The 25744-nt window shown below is 38.0% G+C and overlaps 1 protein-coding gene across 2 annotated transcripts in view; it reads right to left on the reverse strand.

Moving 5' to 3' along the window:
• Positions 1-21782, reverse strand: part of ttll11 (tubulin tyrosine ligase-like family, member 11) — a 48898-nt gene extending 27116 nt beyond the window's left edge. Inside the window, exons 1-2 of one of the 2 annotated variants that reach the window (XM_073839910.1) lie at positions 21743-21782; positions 21479-21663 (exon numbers count right to left, since the gene is read on the reverse strand). Coding sequence is in view for 1 of the 2 variants with exons in the window: in XM_073839909.1 (XP_073696010.1) it covers positions 3090-3593 (504 nt within the window). In the remaining variant the exon portion in view is untranslated. Of the gene's footprint in view, positions 1-3089; positions 4343-21478; positions 21664-21742 lie in introns of those variants that run through there. The other variant, XM_073839909.1, reaches the window with a different exon arrangement.
• Positions 21783-25744: the final 3962 nt, after the last annotated feature.

Below are 25744 nucleotides of genomic sequence, written 5' to 3' on the forward strand. Positions count from 1 at the left end.
CAGTGGAGACGAGTAGAAGGGGGAGTAGACATTCACTCAACAGAACCATTCACTATCTCCAACCTGCCAGGTGTCGTGCACCACATGGTATAGTTTGTCATCTTATCAATGTATTAATAAGGGTTTCTTTTTTTTTGATGCAGACTGGCTTCACATAGATGGTCAAGTGTAACCATATGCGTGCGTTTGTCACATGGTGTTGAAGGACAAGGTTAAAGACTGGCAATGGCTGTTGAAATATTAATCCTACAAGTCATGAGTAAGTGTTTGTTTTGTTTACATTGCAGAAGCCTAAAAAAAGTATAGAAAAGTTAAATGAATTCATCTAGTTGCCATCTTTTTCTTCAGTGTGGAAGTAAGCCTATGGGTGAGACTTATGGTTCATTATCTGCTATAGGGAAATAACGAGAAGAACAACAATGTGCAGTAAACGGTAAAACTGTTTGCAGTACAAACTAGTGTGTTCATAGTTAATATAATACATTTAAAAAAATGGTAAAACACACCAATTTGCAATATCACGTAACAAAATGAGATGTTTTGTACAGCTAAAAATAGCTGGACACAGATGAGACCGGAAGCCTGACCCATACAATTTACAAAAGACCACGTTCTTACGGGAAAAAAAGGTGGATAGATGTATCACAGAATCACGCATGCATTAAAAAGTATAGTAAATCTGTTTGTAACAGTGGCATACTTTTTCGGCAGGTAGATTTCCTCCAACTGGACAGAATTATACAGTTTAACCCTTAGACTCAGGGTCCCTTACACACTACGCAATGTATGCAAAAGTATCAAGCCTTAATTCTTTTGTGGTCACAAGAATGGAAAAAAAAAAAGCTCTACTATACTTCCAGCAGTGGGTTGGATAAGGGTTTGAGAGGTGAGGTTAAGGGTGACATCAGGGTAACTACAGGATTAGGATTAGAACTGATACTAGTTTTATATTACAGCAGTGAATCTTCTGAACAGGACAGGTAGAATTGGATCCACCGTTTCTTACATTTTTGACCAAAACAATTCCATGACTCCCTAGTGTTATATCATAGAATATGTTAATGAATCGTTCAAACTGTGTGAATCTGTTTGACTGATTTATTCAACGGTACTCACAAATTGGACAACAATAGAAAATTTTCACGGAGCGTCGTCAATCGGCCATATTGGTGGCACTGAACGTAAACAATGCCACGGAACCAAACGGAACAAAATTATTGCTGCTGAAAATGATCAGTTATTGTCATGTTTTGTGCTGTACTAATCAGTCAGACTGGGAAAACATTTAGATTACTATGGAGTGTCAAAAGTTATGACAAATCAAAGAGGAGAGTGTAAAAAACTGTGAGGAACGAAAGGCATTTATGATTGGCCAAACTGAATCAGAATTTTCAGGGCAAGTATCTTGACAACATTTGTGTTTGTTCTTATTATTTCCAGTCAAGCAGGTGATTAATACTTAATTAATACTGCGTGCACATATCTTTACCACCTATTAACAAAGTTTGTCGAAATACTGCACCATTTTCTGCTTACTACAGTTGAGGTCAAAAGTTTACACTCCCCTTTCAGAATCTGCAAAATGTTAAATATTTTACCAAAATAAGAGGGATCATACAAAATGCATGTTATTGTTTATTTAGTACTGACCTGAATAAGATATTTCACATAAAAGATGTTTACATATAGTCCTCAAGAGAAAATAATAGTTGAATTTATAAAAATGACCCCATTCAAAAGTTTACATCCCCTTGTTTATTAATACTGTGTTGTCACCTGTATAATCCACAGCTTTTTTGTTTTGTTTTGTTTTGTTTAGTGATAGTTGTTCTTGAGTCCCTTGTTTGTCCTGAACAGTTACACTGCCTTCTGTTCTTCAGAAAAATCCTTCACGTCCAACAAATTCTTTGGTTTTCCACCTGAGGGACTTATATGCAACTATTACAGAAGGTTCAAATGCTCACTGATGCTCCAGAAGAAAACATGATACATTACGAGCCAGGGGTGAAAACCTCTGAACAGAATGGAGATGTGTATTTTTCTTATTTCGCCTAAATATCATTTTTTTTTTTATTTAGTACCGCCCTTCAGAGGCTACAGAAGATACCTACATGTTTCATAGAAGACAAAATAAGTTACATTTACCCTGATCAGCAAATTAAAAAAGTATTCACCCCCAGATCTTAATGCATCGTTTTTCCTTTTGAAGCATCAGTGAGCGTTTGTAATAGTTGCATATGAGTCCCTCAGCTGTCCTCAGTGTGCAAAGATGAATCTCAAAATCATACAGTCATGGTTGGAAAGGGTTCAAATACACAATGCTGGAAAATCAAAGAATTTGTGGCACCTGAAGGGTTTTCCTTAAGAACAGCAGGCAGTTTAACTGTTCAGGACAAACAACTATCACTAAACAAAAAAATTAATATAGAAATAAAAACAGCTGTGGATCATTCAGGTCAAAACACAGTATTAAGAATCAAGGGGGTGTAAACTTTTGAACGGGGTCATTGTTTTCTCTTGTGGACTATATGTAAACATTTTTTTATGTGAAATATCTTATTCAGGTCAGTACTAAATAAACAATAACATACATTTTGTATCATCCTTCTTATTTTGGCAAAATAATTAACATTTTGCAGATTCTAAAAAAACTTATCAAAGGTAAGTCCTTCTCTATATGATTTGCATTTTTTGCATAAATTAGAAGAAAAATGTATTCAGTAATACATTAACAATGCAAACAATGTTGTTGTTTACATCCAAGTATCTCCAATATGGCCATGTATCTGGGTAACTACCCAAACCTTGACTTAGGTGCAAACCCTCAATTTGTCTTGCAAGCTCCTTTTACTCTACACAAGAAACACCCAGACAAAAAAAAAAAAATACTTTAGAACAGCACATCTCCAAACACACAGACAAAATCTTTTTACTGGGACTTTAAGAATTTATTCATTTCCAATTCTTTTAACTAAGAATACCCAAACAAGGGATGGCATGCTACAACCGTTTAATGAATCCTTAAAATCGGAAAGGCAGATACATAAAGTCAAAGGTTATGTGGTGTCAGAGCACATTGGTTCTCTCACCTCTTTCCACTTCAGCTGTCTGATGCTCATCTTCAGCGCCTCGAGAGAGGTCTTTGCCTTGGAGGTGTCCACCGTCACAGTTCTCCTCTTTTTGGCCACTTTGCTCACGTCCTCTTTTCCATCCGTCTGTCTCTGGCATGACTCAACGTGACCGTTTGTCGCCGTTTTACCTTTTAAAAGCCTTGCAGTTCCTTTAATGTGAAGGTTTGGCTCGTTGCTCACACGACTCTGCCCTTGTGAATAGTCTGACTTCTGCGGTGTCAAATCTGACAGTTGTTTACCGTTCACCTGTCTCTCATAACCGTCTGCTTTACTCCTACTTTTACTCCGACTTCTCCCGTTAATGCTACTTCTTGACAGGTCTCTCCGAGCAGTGAAGGAAACGTCAGCGGGGACTGAAGAGACTGAGGCCGGGGACAGCTGCTCCACGTCGGCCGCGGCGTCTCTCTCCACCTCCTTCATCTGCTGGAGCTCAATCTTCACTCTCTCATAGTGATCGCTCATATTGTTAGTTAACGGTTGGGTTGTTTGTTATCTCATCTAGGTTTGGTGTATATGTCAGGATAATCTACTAGCATGAGGTGCTAACGTGGACCAGCTGCTGCTGTCCAAACTAAAGCACAAAAATAGAAAACCAGTCTATAAAAGCCAACTATAGAGCCTGATAAACTAGCGTGAAGACGCACCGACTCCATGATTATATTATACAGACCGTATTAGCACTGACTGAAAGCACATCACTACAGTGTGCTCAATGTTTTTGATGTCGATCTAACCGGACAGGAGTGGCTCTGGGCACTGCCCAGTGTCCCTTTAATAGGAAAAAGCGGTTCTTAACCGCCTATAACAATAATACCACAAGCTGCATATGAACGCAGTTGTGCCTAATTCATCCCATTCTTTATAAAGCAATACTCAACTAACAGCACATATCGCGGCATGAATATGGGGAAGACGAGCGCAGGGCATGGCTGGGCGCATCACCGCATTCCCCCTGTCAGTTTCGGTCAGTTTTAAAGTGCCGGTGAGGTTCTCTGACTGCTCTTGCGCTTTTAAACGGACGTCGTGTCTCCAAATGAAAACATCGCATGCATTCCGTTTACCTGCTATTTGCTAAGACGTGGCAGAGTTAATGCAGCCGGACAGGTGAGGTGTCAGCTGATGGCCAGCGGACAGTCCAGAAGTAAAGCTCCCGTGTGCTGTAGCTGTTGGTGTTTTGGTCCTGTTGACAACGCAACGCAGCTGACGGAAGCCGTAGAGGCACACGGCAGCAACATATTGCACTTGACTCAAGCTGTACGCGAAGCGAAAAATCAGTGAGAAGAAGCTACAGAGCGTTTTTTTCTTTCTTTCTCTCAGTGTACACAACCAGTCAAAAGTTTTAACTATTTAAAAAACAGTTTTCTATTTGAATATATTTTAAAATGTCATTTATTCCTGTGATCAAAGCTACATTTTCAGCATAATTACTCTAGTCTTCCGTGTCACATGATTCCTCAGAAATCATTGTAATATGATGATTTACTGTACAAGAAAAAAAAAACATTATTATCAATATTTATAACAATTGAGTACGTTTTTTCAGGATTCTTTGAGGAATAGAAAGATCCAAAGATCAGCATTTATCTGAAATAAAAAGCTTTTGTAACATTAAACAATACCATTCAAAAGCTTGGAGTCAGGAGCCTATAATTTATTTATTTACTTTTGTGTCTTTGTTAATACTTTTACTGAACAAAGATGCTTTATATTGATCAAACGTGATGATAAAGACATTTATAGTGTTACAAAAGATTTCTATTTCAGATAAACAATGTTCGTCTTAACTTTCTATTCATCAAAGACACCTGTAAAAATGTACTCAGCTGTTTTCAACATGATAATAATAATAATAATAATACATTTTTGAGCAGCAAATCAGAATATTAGAATGATTTCTGAAGGATCGTGTGACTAAAAAATCTGCTTTGTAATCATAGGATCACATTAAAATAGAAAACATTTATTTTAAATAGTAAAAATATAAAAAAAAATTACAGTTTTTGCTGTACTTTCGATTATATAAATGGAGGCTTGGTGAGCAGGAGAGACTTCTTTTAAAAATATTAAAATCTTAGGGCGTGTTCACACTCGGCGTCTTTTTTTAAACTGCCAGCGTCTGTTTTACATAATAATCCTATGGAGTAAACCGTGTTTTCAAAAAAGCCCTCAGCGTTTTTTTAAACGCCACCACCGGCGTCTTTTTCTGCAGCTCAGACAGAGCGTCTTTTCAAGTTGAAAAAAGTTGAACTTTTCTGAAGAAAACGGCCTACGTCAAGCGCTTTTTTGAGAGCTGACCAATGGCAAGCGAGTAGCTAGACCTTTCGTTTCCATAACAACAAGAAAAAATGGGAGAGGTGCCGTTATATAGACTTTTATTTTATTGTTGTGAACCGGATTTGCCTCCCCGTTAACTTCAAAAACCGGCGTGCAGCGCCGATAGCTTCTTGAGCCGCACATCGACATGTACATTAGCGCCGTTGTGCTTCGGGCGTCCCTTTTTCGAGTTCCGGCTCGCAGACCTTTCCCGATCCCGTCCCCCACTCTCTCTCTTCCACTTTGCTTTCTGTCTAAACTAAAAAACTTCAACTAAAAAAACGCCCTTGTCAACTTTTTCTTGTCAAAAAAGACGCCAAGTGTGAACACGCCCTTACTGTTCAAAAACTTTTGACTGGTAGTGTGTGTATACATTAGGGTCCACAAGCCAATTTGTAAAAATGGTTCTGTTTTGCCTTCTTTTATCATTTCTTTTTTTTATTATTCATTTATTAGGGGCCAAGCCCGAAGGGCTAGAGCCCCTATTTTATCTGTACGTTTTCTTAGTAGCCTAATAATCGGTTAAAATTCTTACTGTCGGTTAACGGTTAAACGGTCAATATGAGCATCCCTAATTTCAACTTTCAACTGTGTTAATTATTGTGTTTGTGGAGACTGCACAAACTCCAGCTTGTCAGGACATCGTTTACTTACAATAAAAAGAACGGTGCTATCTTCCGTATCTGGGTGCGTTTGTGCGGGTGAAGAGACGGGCCTACACTAATGCATCTGCTTCGAAAAACGCGTTCACTTTACACCGGAGGATTATCATCCTAGCGATTTGATGCAGTTTCAACATGGGATACCGAAGCAAGAACCAAGTGAAGCTCAGCTGGTGCGGTTCCTTCATCGTGTCCGTCGTCAGCCTGTGGTTTGTCCGAAGCAATTTAAGAACCGTGTAAAAACGGTATCATATGAGAAGGCATTACTGGTAAATTAACCTCAGTTTGTTAATATTATAACCATCAAGTCTATTTACAGCCTAGTGACATTGTTTGCAGAGCTAATTTGTAATTTATTGTCATGTGTTGTGTTTATAGGGCTTTGGGAGACATTGCAAGACATGAGGATATGTGAAGATCTGAAGCAGTGGAGGCCAACTGTTATTAGCCACTTCTAATGTTACTAGACTGTAGCTTCCACTCTCAATGGAGATGCAGATGTGATGAAGGCCAAGTGGAAAAGCATGGTCAGCTATGAATGAGATCTAAACTTTTACTTCCTTCTCCCAGCATATGCATCAGCCCTCATTGAGCCTCGGAGAGTGGAATACTGCATGACACCACATCTTCCACTACATCTGCTCCCCAGATCCCTCCAGAGGATCAACAAGACGAGGCTGTTGGTGTGTAGCCTATCACAGCATTTACGATTTAACATGTTAACACATAGTGTGATACCCACACTGAAAATATTTTTTTTTTATCCGTAGTATATGTTGTATGTGTGTATATATATATATATATATATATATATATATATATATATATAAATTAACAGTTGCAATGATGTGTTTCGAGTTGGCAGAGTTAACAGTGCTATGAAATAAATGTGATTTAGTGCTGTATAAATTAAACTGAATTGAATTAACCATAAATGCAGATCTGCTTGATATATATATATATATATATATATGTGTGTGTGTGTGTGTGTGTGTGTGTGTGTGTGTTGTAAACTTCATAAGTATTTATACAGTAAGACAATTTGTGATTGTGATTATTTTTTATTGACTGTCACCAAAATAGGGCCATTCAAAACTTTAATAAAGTCATCCTTCCTTTGTAAACTGTCTACTAATAGCTTACACATGCAGGTAAGGGCTTCCTGATGAATACCAGCAGACAACTTGCCTGTATGCTGTCAATATTAATTGTCTTATACAAATGGCATTAAAAAGTGTGTCTTTATAGGTATTTGTGACCTAAATATAGTCAACTTGTAATTCAGAAACAAAAAAATTTCAGATTATTTTGATATTCAAATCTTAATTTTACTATTTATTTGTACGTACAAGTATTTAGCTCAGAGTAATAAATTATCTCTACCCTAAACATACTCATGCCTGAAGTGCATATAGGCTATCTGTAGAACCTATTATGAGTTCAGACAGCAAGCTTCAAAGCCTGGGTGCAGAATCAGACACTGCACATCAAGGGTGGGGGCATTTCCCACATAAGCATATAATGAAACAAAAATGTGTTTATCTCTCGCGCGTGCGGTAATAAGAACCCACTACAGTGCCTTGCAAGTATTCATACCCCTTCATTTTTTTCACATTTTGTTTTGTTGTAGCATTATGTTAAACTGCTTTGAATTAGTTTTCCCCACATCAGTTTACACTCCATACACCATAATAATGACAGAGCAAAAACCAGATTTGCAAATTTTACAAATTTATTAAAAATAAAACACTGAAATAAGTACATTGCATAAGTATTCATACCCTTAACTCAGTACATTAGTTGAAGCACCTTTACAGCCTCAAGTCTTTTAGGGTATGATGTGACAAGCTTTGCACATCTGCATTTGGCAATTATCTGCCATTCTTTGCCTCACCTTTTCACCTCTCAAGCTCTGTCAGCTTGGATGGGGGCTGGCAGACATTTTCTAGAGTCCTAGTTGTTCCAGTCGTCTTATGGATAATGGAGGCTACATGCTTCTGTGAACCTTCAATGCAGCAGATTTTTTTTCTGAACTCTTCCCTAGATCATTGCCTTAACGCAAGTCTGTCACTGAGCTCTACAGGCAGTTATCTTGACCTCAGGACTTGGTTTTTGCTCTGATATGCATTTTCAGCTGTTAGACCTTTTCTGAGAGGTGTGTGCCTTTCTAAATCATACTCATTCAAATGAATTTGCCACAGTTTAACTCCATTTGAAGTGCAGTAACATCTAGAAGCAATATGAATGATCCTGAGCTAAATTTCTGGAGTCCCAGAAAAGGGTATGAATACTTATGCAACGGGATCTTTTCAGTTTTTTTTATTTCTAATAAATTTGCAAAGTTGTTACAAACCTGTTTTGTGCTTTGTCATTATGGTGTATGAGATGTAGATTGATGTGAAAAAAATTATTTAAAGCAGTTTAACATAATGCTGCAACAAAACAAAATGTGAAAAAAATGAAGGTGTCGTGATCCTGGCTCTGTCGGGGGTTTTATCTGTCTGTGTGTTTGTTTTTGTTGTCAGCGTTGTCTACGTCACTCTCTCCGCCCGGTATCTCCCCTTCAGCTGTTTGTTATCTCTCATCATCCACTTACTCACCTCCCCGTTGTGTTTTTTGAACGTGTGTGTGTGTGTGTGTGTGTGTGTGTGTGTGTGTGTGTGTGTGTGTGTGTGTTACTGTAAGTAGAATCAATACTTATAGATAACCAATGCTATGCTTTTGCCTGATTAGATATAGTTAGCTAACACTGATCTCTCACCAAAACACCTGCCATGTTCTCCTCACACCAACTTAATTTGTCTCCTCTGACCGTTGTTCTGTTTAATCCCGGCATGTCCTTGCTCTCTTGGCCACATAGCAGGATAATAATTGTGTCTGTGGTTCTGCATACTAGTGTAAATAAGCATTTAAAATTTTCTCCGCGTCCGAACGGTCATTGCGATCTATTGTTTTCTTATGGTTTACATTGACCGCGCTCCCTCTCGTTACGTCACTGCTGATTTTGGCAGTTTTTCAGATGCGGAAGTAAAATTCTCTCACAAAAAAACGACTCCAGAAGCCTTAATAGCGTTTAATGAGCTGTACGATCTAATCATCAAAATTAAAAAAATTTTTTTGAAATGTTTACTTGTAATGAATCTAGAATATATAAAAAGTTTAATTAAAAAAAAAAAAGTTACAATAAAAAATGAACTTTTTTTACAATATTCATATTTGGGCAAATATGGGTGATTTTGTACTTTTGGTCACTGAAGCGCCCCCTTCAGGGAGATTGGGGCAAACCTTGGTGACGTGGTAAACGATGTAAGTTTAGGACTTACGGTTTGGTCTGCCCAATAAGTTTAACGTGAAAGTATGCTGATCCTTGGCCATTCTAACAATTACAATGGGGTTTCATCGATACGTGCTTGAACCCCATAAAAATTCCCTTGGTAACCTACTGTTCCCAGTGTAATTCTGAAGTGGGTTTTTGAATGGCGGTGAAGTGATACAACTGACGCAGGTAGGTTATATGACAATGACAACTTCTAGTCCGGGTTATTCAGTTTACTCACATTTGTCCTAGAGTACTTTTTAATGGTTGCAAAGTAATTACTTATTCCAAAAAAGTACCTCCTCAGACAGTATGCCATTTTAGATGCTGATTGGTTGCTGCCGTAAAGCAATCCACCCTTTTCAGGGAATTTTGTATCCACTCAAACTTACAAACTCCTAGAGCAGATGTTTAGTGAAAAAAAGACATATCTAGGTGATATATCTTTAGTATACCTTCTTGACCTTCTAAAGACCACAATCAGAACAGCATCTTCCAGCATCCTCCATCTACCCTTGAAGAGGGTCCTGAGGGTGGGGGATGGATAATCTGAGACAGAGTAAGGTATTATCTCCCAGAGACCTGGGGGAAATAACCTGCATTTCTTAAACTTGTATACATATATTTTGGTTGTATAATGTAAATAAAACATCCAGATGCTGTAATTTTTTCGGTTCATCCAAGATCAAATGATTGATAAACAAAGTGATACGTGTATATGCAAGCAAACATTTGTCCTGCCCTTATAAATAAACACTAATTACAGAATGTTCAGTGACACAAATTATACCCACAACTGTAAGCATATGTAGAGCAATTGTGGTCTGCTGCTCTCATGCTCGTATAACAAATTTAAGAAAATATAAAAACGTTCAACCCCACATTTTAAAGACATAAATCAGATAAGTTCCCCTTTTTGCCATGTTGGTAATTAGCACTGACTTCTAAAATGCAAAACTATTATTTGGTCTCAACGAATATACTGTTTTTAATACGTTTTTTGTTTAGTAGCAGTGGTGTAGGTAGCAAGTCAGCCCAGGGCTCATTTGCAAAATCATTTGTCTGGCTCAGGCAGTAGGCAGTATGTGAATCAATCATCTTTTCCTAAGAGTCAGAGTAGAAAAAAATTAAATATCAGAAGACATGTTTAAAAAATCTGAAACACTAAATAAAATCTCATATGTAATCGATCAGTGTTTTTGAAAATGATCACAAAAACAGCTTATAAATAGTCACAACATACCATTTACGTCAGAAATGTCAACAATATAACTTTGCTAATATTGTTTAATTATTATCAGTCAGTTAATGGTCACAGACCTTTTTTGAAGAGGCGGAATTTTCACATTGATTAACTTTAATTCATGCAATATAACCCAACTTTAAAACATCTACATTTTTACTGTCTATTTCTATCAACAGGTAAATAGATAAGTGTTGGGTATAATTAATTATAAAATAGTTATAAAATTAGTTTTATAACTTGCCCGACATTAAATATTTAGTTATATATGTATACATTTAATTGTTAATGAAGACTTTTAATTTTTTTTAGTCAAGGATTAATATGCTCCTGACAGTACAACTTATACAGGTCTGTAAAATCTAATTTAAATCTCTATTACAGAAGGATCAAAGAAACAGAGATAGTTGGACAAACAGATTTAAAAGGGCACAGGGTATTACAACATTAAAAATGGTTTTAATATTTTTTGATTTTTGATTTCTTTGTATTGTACTTTTTGTTGTATGTCATATTTTGCCTAAAAATTCAGAGCATGTAACATGTAAACTACACAAAGCAAAAGAGCAGCTCAACTGTTCTTCTGTGCATAAGAAAAAAAACTGTTGGTGCCTTCTTGTAAATGTTATTATAAGTCAAAAAAGGGACACGGTACAATGTATAATTTAAAAATATCCTACAATGAAGACAAACCTGTGCCAACACTATACAAATAGGCTATATTTCATGTAATGTGTGAACAAGAGAAAACACTTACCAAAATCGCAAGTAAAATCATGATATCAATAAAAAAATGACTATTTTGTCCATACTGCACAATCTTCACAGCCACTGAGCATAGAACATTCACAGAACATTCTATTTAGAACAGTACCAGCTCTACAGGAGTTGTTGTTTTTTAAAATGGGGATTATGCAAATGAGCATCTATGACATCACAGCCAGAGTTCTAAGCAGAAGCTCTCAGTCTGTGGTTCACCAGTACACTACCAGGACCAGTCAAACTGTTCAGGTATGCTCTGATTTTGATTATTCAATAGATTATCTCAGTTCAGGCTGTTTTAATTCAAGTGCAGGTTGTCAAACTGAGATGAGACGGGGTGTTAAAAGGAAAAGCAGGAATTCTAGTGGTTCAGATTCAGAGAGCAGAAAACTGAAAAGGATAAAATCAGACCTCTGCTCTGATTCTGACTATTTAATGGATTCCTTCAGCTCAAGCTGTTCTTCTCCGGCATCAGCTATGGATACAGAACCAGCTATGGAAATCTCTGACAGAGATTATATGGTCAACAATAGAAACAACAGAAAAGCTCCTGACCAAGGTTTAAGCAGCTCTGATTCTGACAATTTAATAGATTCCCTCAGCTCAGGCTGTTCTTTTCAGGCACCTATGGAAATCTCGAACAAAGATTATAACCAGGCAGATTTTTTGATCGATTCGCTCACCTATGCGTTTTCTCGCATGTATATTAGTACTCCACCAGCAGCATGTGAGGAATTGCCTATTGAAGTGTCCAACGAAAATGAAGAAAAGCCTGGACCCTCTCATATGTTCAACAATAGTACAGTAATAGCTGGAGGGTACAAAACAGCTTCTCTTTATAACTCAGACAGTTCTGATTCTGATTGTTCAGTGGATTCCTTTAGCTTAGGCTTTTGTTTTTTACTATCACCTGGAGAAACATCCAGTTTTAATCAAAGTGCAGGTCTTCAAACTGAGATGAGACGGGGTGTTAAAAGGAAAAGGGGGAATTCTGGCAGATCAGATTCAAAGAGCAGAGAACGGAAAAGGATGAAATTAGACCTCTGCTCTGATTCTGACTATTCAATGGATTCCTTTAACTTGAGCTGTTCTGCTCCAGCATCAGCCATGGATACAGAACCAGCTATGGAAATCTCTCACAGAGATTTTATGGTCTACAATAGTACAGTAATATCTGGAGGATACAGAACTGCTCCTCTTTATAGCTCAGACAGTTATGATTCTGACTATTCAATAGATTCCCTCAGCTCAGGCTGTTCTTCACCGGCATCACCTATGGAAGTCTCTAGCGAATATTGTGATAAGTCTTATTCTTTGATTGATTCGCTCACCTATGCGTTTTCTCGCATGTATATTAGTACTCCACCAGCAGCATGTGAGGAGTTGAATACTGAAGTGTCCAACGAAAATGAAGAACAGCCTGGACCTTCTCATATGTTCAACAATAGTACAGTAATAGCTGGAGGATACAAAACAGCTCCTAACCAAAGCTCAGGCAGATCTGATTCTGACTTTTCAATAGATTCCTTCAGCTCAGGCTTTTGTTCTCCAGCATCACCTATGGAAGTCTCCAGCGAATATTGTGACAAGTCTTATTCTTTGATTGATTCACTCACCTATGTGTTTTCTCGCATGTATAGTAGTACTCCACCAGCAGCATGTGAGGAGTTAAATACTGAAGTGTCCAACGAAAATGAAGAACAGCGTGGACCTTCTAATATGGTCTACAATAGTACAGTAATAGCTGGAGGATACAAAACAGCGCCTAACCAAAGCTCAGGCAGATCTGATTCTGACTTTTCAATAGATTCCCTCAGCTCAGGCTGTAACAGTTTTAATCTAAGTGCAGGTGGTCAAACTGAGATGAGACGGGGTGTTAAAAGGAAAAGGGGGAATTCTAGCAGTTCAGATTCAGTGAGCGAGGAACGGAAAAACATGAGATTAGACCTCTGCTCTGATTCTAACTATTCAATGGATTCCTTCAACTTAAGCTGTTCTCCTCCGGCATCAGCTATGGATACAGAACCAGCTATGGAAATCTCTGACAGAGATTATATGGTCAACAATAGTACATTCATATCTGGAGGATACAGAACAGCTCCTCTTTATAGCTTAGACAGTTCTGATTCTGACTTTTCAATAGATTCCTTCAGCTCAGGCTGTTCTTCTCCGGCATCACCTATGGAAATCTCTAGCGAATATTGTGACAATTCTTATTCTTTGATTGATTCGCTCACCTATGCGTTTTCTCGCATGTATATTAGTACTCCACCAGCAGCATGTGAGGAGCTGCCTATTGAAGTGTCCAATGAAAATGACGAACAGCCTGGACCTTCTCATATGTTCAACAATAGTACAGTAATAGCTGGAGGATACAAAGCAGCTCCTAACCAAAGCTCAGGCAGATCTGATTCTGACTTTTCAATAGATTCCCTCAGCTCAGGCTTTTGTTCTCCACTATCACCTGGAGAAACATCCAGTTTTAATCTAAGTGCATGTCTTCAAACTGAGATGGGACAGGGTGTTAAAAGAAAAAGGGGCAATTATATAAATTCAGATTTAGAGAGCAGAAAATGGAAAAAGATAAGATTAGACCTCTGCTCTGATTCTGACTATTCAATAGATTTCCTCAGCTCAGGCTGTTACAGTTTTAATCTAAGTGCAGGTGGTCAAACTGAGATGAGACGGGGTGTTAAAAGGAAAATTGGGAATTCTAGCAGTTCAGATTCAGAGAGCAGAGAACGGAAAAAGATAAAATTAGACCTCTGCTCTGATTCGGAGTATTCAATAGATTCTCTCAGCTCAGGATGTAACAGTTTTAATCTAAGTGCAGGTGGTCAAACTGAGATGAGACGGGGTGTTAAAAGGAAAAGGGGGAATTGTAGCAGTTCAGATTCAGAGAGCAGAGAACGGAAAAAGATCAAATTAGACCTCTGCTCTGATTCGGAGTATTCAATAGATTCTCTCAGCTCAGGCTGTTACAGTTTTAATCTAAGTGCAGGTGGTCAAACTGAGATGAGAAGGGGTGTTAAAAGGAAAAGGGGGAATTCTAGCAGTTCAGATTCAGAGAGCAGAGAACGGAAAAAGATCAAATTAGACCTCTGCTCTGATTCGGAGTATTCAATAGATTCTCTCAGCTCAGGCTGTAACAGTTTTAATCTAAGTGCAGGTCATCAAACTGAGATGAGAAGGGGTGTTAAAAGGAAAAGGGGGAATTGTAGCAGTTCAGATTCAGAGAGCAGAGAACGGAAAAAGATAAAATTAGACCTCTGCTCTGATTCGGAGTATTCAATAGATTCTCTCAGCTCAGGATGTAACAGTTTTAATCTAAGTGCAGGTGGTCAAACTGAGATGAGACGGGGTGTTAAAAGGAAAAGGGGGAATTGTAGCAGTTCAGATTCAGAGAGCAGAGAACGGAAAAAGATAAAATTAGACCTCTGCTCTGATTCTGAATATTCAATAGATTCTCTCATCTCAGGCTGTAACAGTTTTAATCTAAGTGCAGGTGGTCAAACTGAGATGAGAAGGGGTGTTAAAAGGAAAAGGGGGAATTCTAGCAGTTCAGATTCAGAGAGCAGAGAACGGAAAAAGATCAAATTAGACCTCTGCTCTGATTCGGAGTATTCAATAGATTCTCTCAGCTCAGGATGTAACAGTTTTAATCTAAGTGCAGGTCATCAAACTGAGATGAGAAGGGGTGTTAAAAGGAAAAGGGGGAATTGTAGCAGTTCAGATTCAGAGAGCAGAGAACGGAAAAAGATCAAATTAGACCTCTGCTCTGATTCGGAGTATTCAATAGATTCTCTCAGCTCAGGATGTAACAGTTTTAATCTAAGTGCAGGTCATCAAACTGGGATGAGAAGGGGTGTTAAAAGGAAAAGGGGGAATTCTGGCAGATCAGATTCGGAGAGCAGAGAAGGGAAAAAGATCAAATTAGACCTCTGCTCTGATTCGGAGTATTCAATTGATTCTCTCAGCTCAGGCTGTAACAGTTTTAATCTAAGTGCAGGTCATCAAACTGAGATGAGAAGGGGTGTTAAAAGGAAAAGGGGGAATTCTAGCAGTTCAGATTCAGAGAGCAGAGAACGGAAAAAGATAAAATTAGACCTCTGCTCTGATTCGGAGTATTCAATAGATTCTCTCAGCTCAGGATGTAACAGTTTTAATCTAAGTGCAGGTCATCAAACTGAGATGAGACGGGGTGTTAAAAGGAAAAGGGGGAATTCTAGCAGTTCAGATTCAGAGAGCAGAGAACGGAAAAAGATCAAATTAGACCTCTGCTCTGATTCTAAATATTCAATAGATTCTCTCAGCTCAGGCTGTAACAGTTTTAATCTAAGTGCAGGTCATCAAACTGAGATGAGACGGGGTGTTAAAAGGAAAAGGGGGAATTCTAGCAGTTCAGATTCAGAGAGCAGAGAACGGAAAAAGATAAAATTAGACCTCTGCTCTGATTCGGAGTATTCAATAGATTCTCTCAGCTCAGGCTGTAACAGTTTTAATCTAAGTGCAGGTCATCAAACTGGGATGAGAAGGGGTGTTAAAAGGAAAAGGGGGAATTCTGGCAGATCAGATTCAGAGAGCAGAGAAGGGAAAAAGATCAAATTAGACCTCTGCTCTGATTCGGAGTATTCAATTGATTCTCTCAGCTGAGGCTGTAACAGTTTTAATCTAAGTGCAGATGGTCAAACTGAGATGAGACGGGGTGTTAAAAGGAAAAGGGGGAATTCTAGCAGTTCAGATTCAGAGAGCAGAGAACGGAAAAAGATAAAATTAGACCTCTGCTCTGATTCGGAGTATTCAATAGATTCTCTCAGCTCAGGCTGTAACAGTTTTAATCTAAGTGCAGGTCATCAAACTGGGATGAGAAGGGGTGTTAAAAGGAAAAGGGGGAATTCTGGCAGATCAGATTCAGAGAGCAGAGAAGGGAAAAAGATCAAATTAGACCTCTGCTCTGATTCGGAGTATTCAATTGATTCTCTCAGCTGAGGCTGTAACAGTTTTAATCTAAGTGCAGATGGTCAAACTGAGATGAGACGGGGTGTTAAAAGGAAAAGGGGGAATTGTAGCAGTTCAAATTCAGAGAGCAGAGAACGGAAAAAGATCAAATTAGACCTCTGCTCTGATTCTAAATATTCAATTGATTCTCTCAGCTCAGGCTGTTACAGTTTTAATCTAAGTGCAGGTGGTCAAACTGAGATGAGACGGGGTGTTAAAAGGAAAAGGGGGAATTCTAGCAGTTCAGATTCAGAGAGCAGAGAACGGAAAAAGATCAAATTAGACCTCTGCTCTGATTCGGAGTATTCAATAGATTCTCTCAGCTCAGGCTGTTACAGTTTTAATCTAAGTGCAGGTGGTCAAACTGAGATGAGAAGGGGTGTTAAAAGGAAAAGGGGGAATTCTAGCAGTTCAGATTCAGAGAGCAGAGAACGGAAAAAGATCAAATTAGACCTCTGCTCTGATTCTAAATATTCAATAGATTCTCTCAGCTCAGGATGTAACAGTTTTAATCTAAGTGCAGGTGGTCAAACTGAGATGAGACGGGGTGTTAAAAGGAAAAGGGGGAATTCTAGCAGTTCAGATTCAGAGAGCAGAGAACGGAAAAAGATCAAATTAGACCTCTGCTCTGATTCTAAATATTCAATAGATTCTCTCAGCTCAGGATGTAACAGTTTTAATCTAAGTGCAGGTGGTCAAACTGAGATGAGACGGGGTGTTAAAAGGAAAAGGGGGAATTCTAGCAGTTCAGATTCAGAGAGCAGAGAACGGAAAAAGATCAAATTAGACCTCTGCTCTGATTCTAAATATTCAATAGATTCTCTCAGCTCAGGATGTAACAGTTTTAATCTAAGTGCAGGTGGTCAAACTGAGATGAGACGGGGTGTTAAAAGGAAAAGGGGGAATTCTAGCAGTTCAGATTCAGAGAGCAGAGAACGGAAAAAGATAAAATTAGACCTCTGCTCTGATTCGGAGTATTCAATTGATTCTCTCAGCTCAGGCTGTAACAGTTTTAATCTAAGTGCAGGTCATCAAACTGGGATGAGAAGGGGTGTTAAAAGGAAAAGGGGGAATTGTAGCAGTTCAAATTCAGAGAGCAGAGAACGGAAAAAGATAAAATTAGACCTCTGCTCTGATTCTAAATATTCAATTGATTCTCTCAGCTCAGGCTGTTACAGTTTTAATCTAAGTGCAGGTGGTCAAACTGAGATGAGACGGGGTGTTAAAAGGAAAAAGGGGAATTCTAGCAGTTCAGATTCAGAGAGCAGAGAACGGAAAAAGATAAAATTAGACCTCTGCTCTGATTCGGAGTATTCAATTGATTCTCTCAGCTCAGGCTGTAACAGTTTTAATCTAAGTGCAGGTCATCAAACTGGGATGAGAAGGGGTGTTAAAAGGAAAAGGGGGAATTGTAGCAGTTCAAATTCAGAGAGCAGAGAACGGAAAAAGATAAAATTAGACCTCTGCTCTGATTCTAAATATTCAATTGATTCTCTCAGCTCAGGCTGTAACAGTTTTAATCTAAGTGCAGGTGGTCAAACTGAGATGAGACGGGGTGTTAAAAGGAAAAAGGGGAATTCTAGCAGTTCAGATTCAGAGAGCAGAGAATGGAAAAAGATAAAATTAGACCTCTGCTCTGATTCTAAATATTCAATAGATTCTCTCAGCTCAGGATGTAACAGTTTTAATCTAAGTGCAGGTGGTCAAACTGAGATGAGACGGGGTGTTAAAAGGAAAAAGGGGAATTCTAGCAGTTCAGATTCAGAGAGCAGAGAATGCAAAAAGATAAAATTAGACCTCTGCTCTGATTCGGAGTATTCAATAGATTCTCTCAGCTCAGGCTGTAACAGTTTTAATCTAAGTGCAGGTGGTCAAACTGAGATGAGACGGGGTGTTAAAAGGAAAAGGGGGAATTGTAGCAGTTCAGATTCAGAGAGCAGAGAACGGAAAAAGATCAAATTAGACCTCTGCTCTGATTCTAAATATTCAATAGATTCTCTCAGCTCAGGCTGTTACAGTTTTAATCTAAGTGCAGGTGGTCAAACTGAGATGAGAAGGGGTGTTAAAAGGAAAAGGGGGAATTCTAGCAGTTCAGATTCAGAGAGCAGAGAACGGAAAAAGATAAAATTAGACCTCTGCTCTGATTCTAAATATTCAATAGATTCTCTCATCTCAGGCTGTAACAGTTTTAATCTAAGTGCAGGTGGTCAAACTGAGATGAGAAGGGGTGTTAAAAGGAAAAGGGGGAATTCTGGCAGATCAGATTCAGAGAGCAGAGAACGGAAAAAGATCAAATTAGACCTCTGCTCTGATTCTAAATATTCAATAGATTCTCTCAGCTCAGGATGTAACAGTTTTAATCTAAGTGCAGATGGTCAAACTGAGATGAGACGGGGTGTTAAAAGGAAAAGGGGGAATTCTGGCAGATCAGATTCAGAGAGCAGAGAAGGGAAAAAGATAAAATTAGACCTCTGCTCTGATTCGGAGTATTCAATTGATTCTCTCAGCTCAGGCTGTAACACTCGTTATCTAAGTGCAGGTCATCAAACTGAGATGAGAAGGGGTGTTAAAAGGAAAAGGGGGAATTGTAGCAGTTCAGATTCAGAGAGCAGAGAACGGAAAAAGATAAAATTAGACCTCTGCTCTGATTCTAAATATTCAATTGATTCTCTCAGCTCAGGATGTAACAGTTTTAATCTAAGTGCAGATGGTCAAACTGAGATGAGACGGGGTGTTAAAAGGAAAAGGGGGAATTCTAGCAGTTCAGATTCAGAGAGCAGAGAACGGAAAAAGATAAAATTAGACCTCTGCTCTGATTCGGAGTATTCAATAGATTCTCTCAGCTCAGGCTGTAGCAGTTTTAATCTAAGTGCAGATGGTCAAACTGAGATGAGACGGGGTGTTAAAAGGAAAAGGGGGAATTCTAGCAGTTCAGATTCAGAGAGCAGAAAAAGATAAGATTAGACCGCTGCTATGATTCCAGAATCAATTATGGAAGTGTCCAGCAAAGACAATAATCACTAATACTGACATTAGACCAATAGGCTAGAGCAATGTACCACTCATAGAGACTCATAGACAGAACACTGTGACTCAAGGAAGTATCATGGAGACATTTAGAGCAGGACATGCACTTAGATTCTGGAGCTTCAGGTAAAATTACAGCTTGACAACAACAACTGTGTTCACATGCACATCTAACATTGTCAGAAACCAAAGCAGCGTTCATGTTTACATGCTTGTATTTTTAACCCGTGTACACCTGCAGCTCCGTCATTAATCGACTTTATGTCACACACATCCTCTCAAAAAGCATTTTTGAAAGAAAGAAAAATACTTAAAACTTAAAGAACAGCAAGACAACGTTGTTCACATTTCAATATTTCAGAACGCTGCTATATGTAGAAATTGGAACGGGTCATATGCATGTAAATACACTCATTTAATTGGTGCGTTGCAAATTATTAACAGAAAATTTTCATAATCCTATGTAAAAAAAAAAAAAAAAAAAAAGTGCTCTTTTTAATAATAATAATTCCGCTGTAAAGCAGAGCTCTTTTAAAAAATATTTCATAATTCAGATTTTTGAAAAAGTGCTCTTTTTAAAAAATATTTCATAATTCTGATGTTAAAAAGGCTATTTTTTAAATGTCATAATACCTCTGTAAAAAAAAAAAGCTCTTTAAAAAACATTTTATAATTCCAATGTAAAAAAATGGTTACAAAAAAATTGTTGCTATAAAATAGTGCTCTTTTAAAAAATTTCATAATTACGCAGTAAAAAAGTCCTCTTTTTAATTATTCCTCAGTAAAAAGGTGCTTTTTAAAAATATTTCATAATTACAATGTAAAAAAGGTGCTCTTTTAAAAAAAGTTCATAATTCCATGTGCTCTTTAAAAACAATTATCATTTCGCTGTAAAAAAGCCATAATTACAGAAGAGGATTAGGGCCATGCAATAAAAAAAATTAAAACCATCTCGAGATTAAAGTCGTTAAATTGTGAGAAAAAAAAGATGAGATTAAATGTTGAGATTAAAGTCGTTAAATTGCGAGAAAAAAATTGTTAAATTGCGAGAAAAAAGTTGTTAATTTGTGAGAAAAAAGTTGTTAATTTGTGAGAAAAAAGTCGTTAAATTGCGAGAAAAAAGTCGTTAAATTTCGAGATTAAAGTCATTATAAAACGAGATTAAAGTCGTTAATTTGCAAGAAAAAATGTGTTAATTTGCGAGAAAAAAGTCGTTAAATTGTGAGAAAAAAGTTGTTAATTTGTGAGAAAAAAGTCGTTAAATTGTGAGAAAAAAGTTGTTAATTTGCGAGAAAAAAGTCGTTAAATTGCGAGAAAAAAGTTGTTAATTTGTGAGAAAAAAGTCGTTAAATTGCGAGAAAAAAGTCGTTAAATTTCGAGATTAAAGTCATTATAAAACGAGATTAAAGTCGTTAATTTGCAAGAAAAAATGTGTTAATTTGCGAGAAAAAAGTCGTTAAATTTCGAGATTAAAGTCATTATAATACGAGATTAAAGTCGTTACTCTACATGCCACAGTATTGAGAGCTTCTCTGAGATACCAAATGATTGAATGTTTCACCAGGACCATTCCCTATCCTTAGTCTTCAAAAAGTCTAAAAGTAATGTAGTGACACTCTTATGGAAATAAAATAATTTGTAATTATTTAAATTTGTCTAATTTTTAAACTGTGTGTCATGAATCAACATCTCAGAAAAATGTTATGCATTTCAAAACAAAGTGACGACTTAATTCGTGATTCAGGATGTTGATTTCATACATGTCCACGTATGAAAAACACCGGGACTAAAACATGTTAATTATGCGTTTGGACATTTCTGATAAAAACAGGTCTTTTAAATAAGACACAAGGAACATACGATGCGTCACAAATTACCTTGTATTATATTATATAAAGGTGTAGCCTTGAATGCAGCTTCTTCCAGCTGGCCACCACCCTGCATGTTGAATTTTGCCATTAAAGGAGAACTCCGGTGTGATATTGACCTAAAGTGTATTGAATCATGATACCGAGTGTGAACGTACCTTGCATATTTCATCTCGGTTTGTGTCCAGCTGTCCGAAATCTGGGGTCAGTTAGCCGATGCTCACAACAGCTTGTCAATGAAAGTCAATCGGGCATCGAAGGAGCCATGTAAATAAATCACTGTTTTACGCCATTTACGAGGCACAAAGTAGCTCCGCACTTCATCGGTAGACTTCCTAGGGCCCTGACATTTAAAACGAGACATTGAGAACTCAGAAAAAGCACCGGTAGTTTATTTACAAGAAGATTTATACAGACAGTACCTGGTAGAGAAAATCCAGTAGCCGCCATCCTGAACTTAGTCACGACAAATCGAGTGTCGAGCACCAATGAATTTATCAGGTTATCAACGTATCGGGTTGTAGTTTCCTTTGTGCTCGACACTCGACCTATCGTGACTACATTTAAGATGGCGGCGACTGCTCTGTTCCTGGTGGAAGATGTCTGTATAAATCTTCTTGTAAATAAACTACCGGTGCTTTTTCTGAGTTCACAATGTCTCGTTTTAAATGTCAGGGCCCTAGGAAGTCTACCGATGAAGTGTGGAGCTACTTTGTGCCTCGTAAATGGCGTAAAACAGTGATTTATTTACATGGCTTTTCCGATGCCCTGTTCACTCTCATAGACAGCCTGTTGTGAGCATCGGCTAACTGACCCCAGATTTCGGACAGCTGGACACAAACCGAGATGAAATATGCAAGGTACGTTTACACTCGGTATCATGATTCAATACACTTTAGGTCAAAATCACACCGGAGTTCTCCTTTAAGGCATTTGACATGATTCTGCGAAATAAACGATTCAGTCATAATATTAAAACGCATTGTAAGATCAGTATTACAAATTAGCAGTACTGTGCAGCTTGCCAATTGCATGCAGTGTTAAAACATACACTTTCACAACCACTCTCTATCATGTAATAAGTGCTCTATCCCTATCCAAAGTTTTTGTGACAAGTAATGAATAGTGTGTGACAGAATTATAGTATTACCAAAGGTTGAGGTTATTATTGTGGATACTGTTACTATTGTCATTTTTTTCTGAAATACAACACAGCAAAACACACAAACAATGCTAGGTAAATACATACCTGTTCATACACAGTCTCTGACTGACATTCGGCCAACTCTGGACAGTTGCTGAACCTAAAAGTGACACCACAATCAAAATAGTGTAATAATGTTTTGAAAACTCAAGAGCAAGACAGAATTGACAGCAAACAAAAACAATGGTATCGATATTGGCATTAGATTATCGATAAACAACTACTTGTACCTCTAATAAAAGATTTACAAACTGACTGTTTGCAAACTTTGCTTTAATGAATTTCCCATAAATGGCCTGCGTTTCAAACACCATATAATATTCCACCAAGGCAGGCTCCACTGTCCCATCGGATTCTGAGCTGCTGTCCTCTTCCGCTAAGGCATCAACTCTTGCCTTTCGACATCTCCACTTTCTTTGATAGTCAGAGGACATGTTTAGCAAATCTGAAATTACAAAATACTTTTAAAGCACTTATTGAAGTCAGCCATGCTCAAATTAATTTACAGATTTCAGTGAATTATTCCTGAGCTCCTCCTACAGTTTTAACATATCACAGTCTTTCATTGCATTTATTTTCATAAATAAACTTTCAGAATGCTACATATGAGTAGTACTTTTTAATTTAATCTTTAAACATGTTTAATCAACCGATGTGCTCTTATGTGCTGCATGTCATTGATATCAAAGTACATATATACATTTAACTATTGTTTTTTTTTTCCTTTTATAGCTTGCCTAATAATAAAGTAATATATATATATGTGTGTGTGTGTGTGTGTGTGTGTGTGTGTGTACCTGGTATTCATCACGTTGTGGGGACCAAATGTCCCCACAAGGATAGGAATACCAGTAGATTTTGACCTTGTGGGGACATTTCTCAGGTCCCCATGAGGAAACAGGCTTATAAATCATGCACAATGAGTTTTTTTGATGAAGTAAAGGTGTGCACAATCTCCTGTGAGGGCTAGGTTTAGGTGTAGGGTAGGTGTAGGGCAATATAAAGTACGGTTTGTACAGTATAAAAACCATTACGCCTATGGAATGTCCCCATAAAACATGTAAACCCAACATGTGTGTGTGTGTGTGTGTGTGTGTGTGTGTGTGTGTGTGTGTGTGTGAATGCATATAGTATCCTGAATATATCATTTTTAATATATCTCATACAAGTCATTAACACAAACACACTTTAACATTCTGTGATAACGATTACACATAAAACAACAAAATGAGAAAACTTAAAAATTTTCGAAAGCAGGCTACTTCAACTTTTAATTTTCATAAACTTTTTATTTTGCCACAGATGAGTTTCTTTTTAGGGTTAAAAAAGACCATAGCATTAAACATTACCTTTTGGCATACTAGCTAACTTTAGCCCAACTTAATTCAACTTGACAGTGTGCTTATACTTGCTTTTGGTTCCTCCGAGTAAAACAAGTAAAAATAAAATACATTAATAAAATACCTCAAAATGTACTTACCCATCGGTGAATTTTTAATGATTTGTAAACTCAAAAAACTCTCTCCTCGTGTACGTTACGGCTCACTCCTCCTCTTCTGGTGTTTTTGGCGATTTTGCCAAACCAGCATAAAAAGATGCATTACCGCCACCTATTGATCTGGAATTTTGAGTATACAAACTGTCATATCGCGAGATAATCTGCTATAGAGATACCAAATCGCGAGATTTGTAACAACATATCATATTTCATAAGGATTTTATAGAGGTTCACGATTAGGGGTGGGAAAAAAAATCGATATTGCAATATATTGTTGTGCTCTCTGTCGCAATAAATAATCGATACACTAACGGCCAATATCGATATTTTATTACAACACAAATGATTAATTTACCCGTCGTCAGTGTCACTGTCACTACCCAATATCTACCATTCTGTTTGCGGGGGGCGCTGTTCGAGTAAATAGGCGTAAAGTGGCGGAAGCAGCGGCCAGTGAAGAACACAAGGGCTGTATCCGAAATCGCCCCCTATACCCTCAAATAGTGCACTATTTGAGGGGACAGCCATTTTAAGTGGTGTTCGAAACCATAGTGAACGTTCCTGAGTGCACTCATTCAATCCCACAATGCACCGCAAAAACGAGTGTACAACCGATGTACGCTCAACAGCTAGGCTGTATCCGAAATCGCCCCCTATACCCTTAAATAGTGCACTATTTGAGGGGACAGCCATTTTAAGTGGTGTTCGAAACCATAGTGAACGTTCCCGAGTGCACTCATTCAATCCCACAATGCACCGCAAAAACGAGTGTACAACCGATGTACACTCAACAGCTAGAGATAACCCATAATGCACTGTGAGAGTCGCGCGCCGACTGAATTCCCGCGTCTCGCCAGACGATGGCGCCCGCAGCTGAATCATCCATCCATTCGCTTGTCCACTGCATAATACAGCATACAACACGGGTACAAATTCGTTGTAAATTGATTATTAAATTGTTTAACCAGGGTTTATATGTAAACTCCTTGACATAGTTCAAGATAAATCCTTTAATCTAACTACTCGAACTGTCCGTTTTAAATGATTGTTAAACAGTAAGCAAAACTATGCAAAAGCGGCAGTCCTTCCGGTGCACTCAGTGTCCGAATTCACTCACTCGTTTTCACTCACTCCTTCAAGTGGACTGAATGAGTGGACTAATGTAGGGAATAGTGAATGAGGGTATAGGGGGCGATTTCGGATACAGCCCTAGAGATAACCCATAATGCACTGTGAAAGTCGCGCGCCGACTGAATTCCCGCATCTCGCCAGACTATGGCGCCCGCAGCTGAATCATCCACCCATTCGCTTGTCCACTGCGTCATACAGCATACAACACGGGTACAAATTCGTTGTAAATTGATTATTAAATTGTTTAACCAGGGTTTATATGTAAACTCCTTGACATAGTTCAAGATAAATCCTTTATTCTTGCTACTCGAACTGTCCGTTTTAAATGATTGTTAAACAGTAAGCAATACTATGCAAAAGCGGCAGTCCTTCCGGTGCACTCAGTGTCCGAATTCACTCACTCGTTTTCATTCACTCCTTCAAGTGGACTGAATGAGTGGACTAATGTAGGGAATAGTGAATGAGGGTATAGGGAGCGATTTCGGATACAGCCAAGTTATCTTACAACATCAGAGAAGAAGCGCAGAAAAAGTGAGAAGAATGGCGGAAGATAACGAAAAACAAATCAAAGACGCACCCGCTAGTTGAGCA

The sequence above is a fragment of the Garra rufa genome, chromosome 5, assembly GCF_049309525.1.
Source record: "Garra rufa chromosome 5, GarRuf1.0, whole genome shotgun sequence".
Lineage (NCBI taxonomy): Eukaryota > Metazoa > Chordata > Actinopteri > Cypriniformes > Cyprinidae > Garra > Garra rufa.